Source organism: Tachypleus tridentatus, chromosome 10, assembly GCF_004210375.1.
Source record: "Tachypleus tridentatus isolate NWPU-2018 chromosome 10, ASM421037v1, whole genome shotgun sequence".
Taxonomy (NCBI): Eukaryota; Metazoa; Arthropoda; class Merostomata; order Xiphosura; family Limulidae; genus Tachypleus; species Tachypleus tridentatus.
The window spans coordinates 177,044,701-177,053,959 of record NC_134834.1 but is presented as its reverse complement, the minus strand read 5'-3'; the positions used below and the strand labels follow the sequence as shown (position 1 = coordinate 177,053,959).

The window sequence follows — 9,259 nt, the reverse complement described above, 5'->3', positions numbered from 1 at the left end:
TTAGAGAAGCGGTTTGAGCCGGTTTGAAAGGACATATTAATAGTCATTCTTACCACAAAGACTCGAGCGGGAAGGTAAGAGTAAGTAGGAGAAGGTAGGATTTGATTGTAGTGAAAGGTATGTTATAATTAACATTTATGCTGATGTTTTCGTATCTTTTTTTTTTTTTATACCGTAGTTAATAGAAGTCTGATATGTTATTTTTGAATGTGTTTTATTAGGGTCACCCAGAAATTACCCTGGGAAAAGTTTGAATAACGTTATTGTGTTAAGCCTAACCTGAAGAGTAGGATCAGTGCAACGCCACAAGTAATAATATTTTTATATTAATAATTGTAATAGTAGTAACAAGCTCAATATAACGATTTCAATTGAATTTTAAGTATTGTTATTAGCGATGTACGTGTCGAAAGAAACTTTTATTTTATTTTATATAGTAAGATTATACTAACGAGTAAGAAAAGTAAATGTCTCAACTGTTCGTATATTGATAGATTTATGTCCAGATTTTGGAAAGCTTTGTTTATTAGCTAGTAGTAGTAGTTTTATACTAATTGCAGCATTGGAAGTGAATTTGCAGCAAGATTTCTCTGAAGTTAAAATCGCATTACATCAAAAAATATTGAAATACTTATCAGGCAATACTATGTCAGATTTTCCTATTCATTGTTTTTTTCATACTGCTTTCAAACCTTACTGAAGTTGTCTTAAGTGTAGGGAAGTGTATATACATTAGCGAAGCACAATTTAATTTGAATTACTTATAAAATACTGTGAATTATATATTCATATTTTAACGTGTTGGTATTTACGTATATAGCTTAAATATTAAAATCGACATACTGATGAAGAATGTTAGATGCTTCAGTTTTCATTGTAACCACATTTTAGCCTGCTTAGTTTGTGATCACACACACACACACACACACACTATCATGATAAAATAACTTATGATGCATACAAATCTGTAGTCTAAGTAGCTTGTCTTGTAACCCTACTTATTTTAAGGCCATTCATGCCTAGTTAATGTAACTGAACTGATGCAGTGCATGTGCACTCACCATGTATCCTGTAATATAAATCTAACCTTTTTAATCATCCTTATCTTGGCTGTTTTAGTTTGCAATACAAATCCATATTAGAATTTTTTTTACTTTTGTTTTCAAAAGAGCAGTATACTCGCATTGGGAAAGTTAGGGAGAGCAATTTATAATGTTTCTTCTTTTTATTAAAATAAAGGATTGGTTCTTTGATATCTTGGGACTTTCCATAATATCATTGTAAGTATTTGATAACCTGGTTCTACAGTACTTAAATTTTTAATATTTGTACCAAAATGTTTACTTGCAAATTATTCCCCTGTCAGTACTTTTCTTTTCTCATGTTCTGTTAAAGGGGAATTATAAAATTAAAGGATAAAATAAATTTGGAAATACTTAATATTAAACTTACTGAATTTTCTCCTTTGTTCCTAAGATGTGTTTGGAGATATAAAACATATGAATTTAAATTCTTAAAGGAATGGCTTGATTTACAAAGCTTTGATATCACATGCATTCTAAAGATTTTTCTTGTAGTTTGAGGTTGCTTTTTGTTAGTAATGCTGCTTTTAGATCATGCTGCACCAACTAGAGCAACTTGTACCCTAACTTGTTCTGAACTTGCATTTTTTTTTTTCTTTAACAGACCTTTTAAGATGAGCAGGGGTGATAGTGGAACACGAGTTTTTGTTGGAGGTCTTACACAAGATGTCCAGAAAGAAGACCTGGAAGTAGAATTTGGAAAAGTTGGAAAGATTGTTAGTGTTTGGGTAGCACAGAATCCACCTGGTTTTGGCTTTGTTGAGTTTGATGACAGAGAAGATGCTGATGAAGCAATAAAGGCAATGAATGGTCAGCTTATCAATGGCACAAGAATCAGGGTAGAAATGTCGAGAGGAAGACGTGGTGGAAGAGGTGGAGGCCGAGGCAGGGGAGGTGGATCCAGAGGAAGAGGTGGTGGAGGTTACAGAGGTGGTCGTGGAGATTTTGGTAGACGAGGCTCATCGTACGACAGTTATGGAGGCAATGGTGGCTTTTCTCGAAGAGGTGGAGGATACAGGTCACGTGATGGAGGAGGTAGATTTGATAATTTTGACTCCTACGACAGAGATTATGATTCTTATGACTACAAGAACTCTGGACCAAGTTACCGCAGCAGGTCCCCTATTGGTAACAGATAGTTTACAATGTGAGCAAAGCCTTCATCACTTGGTTTTTCTTGTCATGTTAGTGTTTGCCTAAATCTTTTGCCAGTAAATTGGCCTGTAGAGCCAATGGTTGGCATTAATATGAACATCAGATTAGTGACCTGTGGTTTTAAGCCTAATAAGAATGGAAATGAAAATTAGATTTTGCTATAGACATGTAATTTGAGTTACTTTAGTTTTGCACTGTAAAGCAAGTAGACTGGTATTCAGGTCGCAGCAAAAATAATTTTAACTTTTTCTTTATAATAAACCTGTAAAGTTACTAAATCCAACCCTCCAATTTTTTTTTTTTGCAGAATTCTTCACTTTTAACTTGAAACTGTTAGTAAACAGAAAAATATGGCCATATTGCATTTAGGTAGTTGCATACAAATTCAACAGAACAATGATTGCATTTGATTATTTAATTAAAATATTTCATTTTATAGATGCTTTTTTAAAAGTTGTATGCAAGTGTGCACAGATACAACTATGCAGTAGTCATATTACAATATTGTTTCATTATCTGAAGCTATAACTTCTAGTCTCTTGTTTCGAAGCAAATATCCTTAAACTGAGTTCTAAATGTTTAGTTTCGTGCTAACAATTGTTTAATGTATTTTGCCCTTAAAATCTTTTAAGAGGTTAGTATGTCAGTTTCTCATATTTTCCATGTTTTCTTTTGTTTCAGAATAATTCATTTTCTGTTAAGAATACATGGGAAAGGAGATGAAATTATAATAAGTTAATCATTGCTTTAATAACTCATATGCACATTTCTTGTGGTATATTTGCCACCTTTTTCAGTAAAAAGGTAAGTAAAAACAATATTAAGCTAATAGTTCTAAAATAGAAGTCTTAGAATCTGTAAGTAATTAGCCATGTGAATTACTCTTATATTAAAATGCTGCCATATTTCCGTACAAAACAATATGTATGTGTACATAATTCTCTTAGACTAGTCGTATTTGCTTTTGAAACCCATGGCACAAGGACATGAACCAACAAGGTAAGTTGGTCAAGTGATGTTGCATTTGGTTCATATGATAGTGACCTCCATTGAGTACAGTATTGTCGTTAATCTATTTCGCATTTCCTGCTGGCTATTTTGAATGATGTTATGTTCTGGTAGTAGGTCAGTGATTCATCTTGTACATTAGAATAATTCATTATGCTTTATTAATAACTTTCTTTCTGGTATTAGCATGTTCTGAGGATGTTTATTGTATCATTTTCATAGAAAGACTTTTCTGTATTTGTGAAAAGCTTTAGTTTAAAGCTCTACCACCAAGTCAAGATGTCTTTTTAATTGGTATTGTTCTCTGGCTCAATTTTAATGTATTAAGATGTTTTGGGCCATATGCTGACTGTGAGTATAATGTTTGAAGTCTTTGTTTATGCTAGGTGTATTTACATCCACACTTAGTTTACATATAGTTGCCCCTGAATGTTTATTCTTAATGTGTTTTTTTTTCTTCTAACAGATGTTTTCTCTTTAACTGCTTGAATAGCTTTCGGCTCATTGTATTAATGATCATTTTTTATAAGATTGCTAGTTAATTTTGTTTTTCTTGTTTTTGGAATAATTACTTTTGAGACCACTGCTACTAAAAAGTATCCTTAATAGGATCTCCCAGATTAGATTTTTCACTGGAAGCTTTAATCTAATGAAGGAGTTGTACTAATCTTAAACTTAAATATTTAATACATGGTTTTTCAACTTTAAATTGGAGGTGTTTACCACTTTATGGGGGTTTGATATAAGTGTATGTACTTGTAATACTTTTGCTGTCATCTAGGGTTAAATCCCATAGTAATGAACAGGGCACAGCTGTATTATTGTGTAGTTTCTTGCTAAAGCAAAATATCTTTCTGTATTCATCAAAATATTTTCAAGTGTGACATTGATTTTAAGTTCATATGCAAAAGCAAGTATAAATAATGATTGTATATGTGGTAATTGCAACTGCTTCAAATTTTGTAAAAGCATGATGTTGAATACTTAACTCTGCAGGTCTTTCAGGATTTTTAAACTATGGTTGTTTAATGTGTATTTTTGTAAATTCTTGATGTTATTGGGTATGATGCAATGATATAGATTAGTTGCACTAATTCTGAGGAATTCATATTAATTCACCTTACTGTTACTACCACCCAAGTTTATAGAATTCAGCTGTTTATCCAACCAGGTAATACATATTCCCTTGATTGGCAAGAAAATCTATAAAGACCATCTTACAAATATTGCAAAATATCTTAATTAGTCATGCATTCATGAAATTTTCTTCATTGCAAGATGCAAATTGTCCTCTGCAATGTTTATTGTTAAATGACTTCTATTTTACATTGGAAGTCACATTTTCACTCGTCCATCATGACTGCAAGTGTAATAACCACTATGGGTTTAAGTTGGAAAAGCAAAACACATTTTTGCTGAAACCGTTAGCAATATATCGTGAACAACGATTTGATGACAGAGCTGTGTGTTTTAACTTGCTATAGTAACCCTTCTACAGGTACACCTGATTTTTCTGGCACTCTTAGTTTTAGAGTTTTATCAGATTATCCATTTTTGCCACACTACTTCAACAGTACACCTCTAACCCACTAATTATATTGCTCCCATGGTTCTGAAGCACTGTGGACTGCTAGAAACTTCAATAAAACAAATGCAAGTTCAGTGATTAATGAAACCTGTTCTGTACAGGTATAAATGAAAGGTTTATTAATTACTTGCAAAGAATGTTGCAGTAGTACTGTTTTCAAATTGGCAAATTTTAGAACTTTACTGAAGTTGAAGAGCTAATCATAAACATCTGGAAGTTGAGGACTGTCAGTATTACTGTTTTCATAGCTGACTCTCATTATAGATTTGTGAAGTTGAAGCCACAGAATTATTGGATGTAGGCCTGCTGCTCTGACATGCATTCTTGGCTGTTTTTAAAACATTTCATCCATGTTAAGTTTTTCATCTTTGATCCTTTCCTGTGTAAGTTTTTTTCATACAGCACATGGTTATGTTACAAAGGTGTGTTGCTCTAATCCACTGAGTAATTCATCTGTTAACTTGGCCATAGTCTTTCAGCTATATCTGTTTCTCATCTCTTCCAATATTTGTGTGCATATATATATGCGCAGCTCTGGATAAAGATAACTGCTAAACTGAGCAAAGCTGGGTGCTTTTGTGACCAATATAATAAAAAACATTGGTTTCTGTCTTGCATATTATGTACTTGTAAGTGCCCTTTATGCTTGTTTTGTGATTAATCTTGTTCCAACTCCCAAATGTCTTCCTGTCATGACACTAGGGCTATCTGTGTATACTGTTCTCTCCAAAAAAGGAATACATTGACTTATGGGTTGTTTTCCATACATTTTCCAAAATTTATGTGAACTTCAATTATTGAAATTATATTGAACCAGTTAAGTATATTGTACATAGCTAATACTACATATGTTATATTTTTCTTACTAGTTTGTGCTGTACCATTGCTACTTCAATTACATTTTAATATCTGAAATATGGAGGTCATTTAGTCAATTTTCATGGGTCAAAAGATGTGTTGAGGAAAGATTGAATATCTTTCTTAAACTTGATGTTGTAAATTTACTTTATATTTGAGATTTGTTTTTGAGTTATTAGATTAGTTTAATGATTTAGGTCTAAATGTTCAGTGAATTATTTTTGTAAAAAAAAAAAACGTATAGTTAACTGCACTGATTTTCTTCTGGTACTATGAGGTAAGTAGTATCATTGATAACTAGGAAGTGGTTCAAGCAGCTGTAAAAAAAAAAAAAAAAAAAACATTTGTTGGAGGGAAAGTTCAGTTAATACAACTGAAATAATGAAACAATAAAACTTAACTCCTAATTATCTTTAGGGCATCAGCAACTTGTAGATGTTCATGTATAATGTCTTTACTTTTTCCTCTCTACTCAATGCCTTCAGTTTTAAAATGTTCTATAAAACAGGTACAATACCATACAGAATGATACCTGGACTTGACAGGATAGCTCTACTAAACTGTTGAATAATGTTTTTCTTTATTGTGTATTCAGATCTGTGGTTGTTTCATTGTTGCAGAGGTCAGTGTCAAAGGGACCTAGTCTAGCAGAAAAACTACTGTATTATCTTTTTGGACACTAACCTCTTTTTTAGTAGCCATACAAAAAACATGAAGCCCCAAGATTAAACTACATTATGAAAATAAACATCCTATACATACTTGTAGAAAGTGTAAGAGAATTATTTAAAATTTTATTTTAATCTTCAGTTTAGTACCTGGTTAAGAAATATTTGGACACTGGATTTATACAACCCTGGTTAATTATATTTAAAGAATATAATAGTCAACTGCTCATTAAGAATTACTTATGCTAAGACATTTTAACAATTGCCCTTATATGTAAAAAAACAAACAATTGTAGTTTATTAAGGTGACCCATTAAATTTCTGCTCAACAAAAAAGTTCTTGTATAACTAGATTTGTGGATGTTTTCATAAATTAAATTCTTGTTACTTTATTTTGGTAAAAAAAATATTCTAAAATAAGGTTTAGCAGTGTTTTAATGTTTTAGGTAATTTTCAATCTTTATTTCTATACTGCAAGCAAAATCAGTCAATGATTTAGTAATTCAAAAAACTCCTTTCAGACAGTTTCTACTGATTACAAGGTGTCCTTGAAGTAGCTTCGGAAGTACTGCTATCGTGTCAGTTAAGGCCCTTGAGTTTTGTCAAAGGCCATATAGTTCTACGACAGAAGCATAATGTCTCATCAGTCATCTTGTGAATTTCTTGAATGTCATCTTTTTTAATGAAATTAGCCTTTTTTTTTTCATCTTTTGGTTGTCATATCAAGATTTGTTGAAAGCCACGGACCTTTCACAAGCTTCAGATACTTTAACACGTGTCCTGTGGGTTTCATCAACTTGTAAATGTACATTTGAAATAAACTGAAAATAAACATCATTTTCACTTTTATTGGAGTTTAATGCTTTAATATTTTTGAGTGTCTAGCAGGCAAGTTGACCAAATTTGGAATTTGTATAAAAAATTTTAAGCATTTGTTAATACTGTTTCGTAATTGGGTAGAAATGGGCTAAAATGACTATAGATGAAATGTTGGCTTTCTTTGGACTGTCATTTCAGCCCCTTGATACCCGATTGTTACCAGAGTGTGGAAGCATTCAAACAACTTTTGGTGTAGTAGTGGTATATTTAACACTGTCCATTGGTCAGAAACAATGTATTTTACAGAACTTGTCAGATCGTTTGTTTATTGACTGACTATTTAGCAAGATGTGAGTGGACAGAAGCAGGCGACTGTCTCGCCCTTTGTGAAAACCTGATCCATGACTGCTGAAGAAGCAGATACGACATTCAGGGAGTAAGTGTACTGAATTTGTATTGATAAAGCAACCATAATATACAAGAACCAAAGAAAATGGCTTGTAATTCAAAATGTGATATTGGAGAATAGGCTATTCAAACAGCTAGATGTCACTTATTTCTTGAAGTCTGGGTTTCAGCTAGTATTATCTGTAGCATTTCCGTAAGGGAACTACACTGAAAACGCTAGAGTATCATGGTGAAGGTGCTGATTGATAATTTAGTTCACTGACATTAAGGTCATTTATTTCTGTACTAATTCTTAAAAATAACACCGAAGTTAGGCTACGCTTACCCCCAGCACTCGACTCGCAATTTGAGGGGCGTAGGGTCGAGTCCCTTTTTCACCATACGTTTTTTCAGGTGTCAGGGCGTTAAAATTCGTTGCTAAAAGTAGCCTAAGATTTGACAGTAGGTGGTGATGAATATCTGCTTTCCCTCTCTTCTTTTGTTAAATATAGAGGGCTAGTTCGGATAACCGTCAAGTAATGTTTCACGGAATTCTGAACAACCAAACGAACTGATTACGCCTTGAACACAATAACACTAGCATATACAAATAAAGAAAAAGCCGAAGCTTTCAAAGAACAATTGCAGAATACACTTAAAACATACTGATCAAGGCGTGAAGGCTTATTTTTACCACAGTCACAAATTATATACTTAACAATAAAGAACAATTTGAACCAATTTTCCCACCAAGTATATCTGAGGCAAACTATGAAGACACGATCTTAACGACATAAATATCCATACATGAATTTAGGAAGCACCAGAAAACAAAGGTCTGGGTGAAAATGAAATAGTTATCCTCTTATTTTTTTTTTTAAGTCCGAAATTGACCACCTAAAAGCACTTAACTTATCACTATCCTCAGGATACATACCAGTTTCTTGAAAGCATGTTTAATGTTTCATAAGGAAGGAAAAGCCATTCAGTAAACCTAATAGCTACTGACCAGCTGTGTTTCAAAATGCTTCGGAGAATAATCGGTAACAGACTACGTTCTTGGAGATAACGTTAAAATTACCAGAAGACCAAAATGGATTCAGAAAATTTAAACAAACTGACCACATCCTCAGACTAACTGAAAAGATAATAGCGCTTTAATAAAAAACTGCACTGTCGCCTACTTTCTTAACATTGGGAAAGCATTTGACAGTGTATGGCAATGATCTATGGTTCCGTAAGAATGAAAGGGGACTACCGTCTGGAATTATTCGCTGGTTATCTAACTTTTTGGAAAAATAGAAAATGTAGAGGGAACCTTTTCTAAGTACTTTAGAAGCTGGTGTACCTCGGGGAGATTATGGTTAGCCCTATACTTTTCATGTATGTAAACAATTTGCCATTGGAGAATCCTAATCATGGATTCTCCTCGCAGTTCGCTGATGATGTGGCAGTCTGGAAAAGTGCCACAACACCAACAATAGCAGTCCCCAACATGCAACCACACCTAAATAGAATAAGCGAATACTGTCAAAAATACAGAATAAAAATAAAAACGCAACTGGTCTTTACAAAGCTGACACAATGCAAAAAACTACAGTCTGAAATATATATGAATGGAACACTATTTCAGAGTGCCACCTCAGCAAAATTTCTAGGTCTAACCTATGACTCAAAATTAACATGATTAACCA

At 33.0% G+C, this 9,259-nt stretch overlaps 1 protein-coding gene across 26 annotated transcripts; it reads left to right on the top strand.

Moving 5' to 3' along the window:
* On the top strand, window positions 1-7,208 carry LOC143231007 (RNA-binding protein Rsf1-like). Of its 26 annotated transcripts, none has more exons than XM_076465443.1 (5): window positions 1-74; window positions 222-309; window positions 1,687-2,229; window positions 2,919-3,041; window positions 6,881-7,208. In XM_076465443.1, exon 3 carries the CDS (start codon window positions 1,697-1,699, stop codon window positions 2,219-2,221), a length of 525 nt encoding a protein of 174 aa, XP_076321558.1. In that variant the 5' UTR covers window positions 1-74; window positions 222-309; window positions 1,687-1,696; the 3' UTR covers window positions 2,222-2,229; window positions 2,919-3,041; window positions 6,881-7,208. The 26 variants fall into 26 exon arrangements, with proteins under 26 accessions (XP_076321558.1, XP_076321561.1, XP_076321572.1 ...); XM_076465442.1 differs by having other exon boundaries at window positions 12-94; XM_076465452.1 differs by lacking the exon at window positions 2,919-3,041 and adding an exon at window positions 3,468-3,596 and having other exon boundaries at window positions 16-117; window positions 1,687-2,117; window positions 6,885-7,208.
* Window positions 7,209-9,259: the final 2,051 nt, after the last annotated feature.

Coding starts and splice junctions, on each gene's coding strand:
- LOC143231007 (XM_076465446.1), top strand. CDS start 1,697: ATGAGCAGGGGTGATAGTGGAACACGAGTTTTTGTTGGAGGTCTTACA.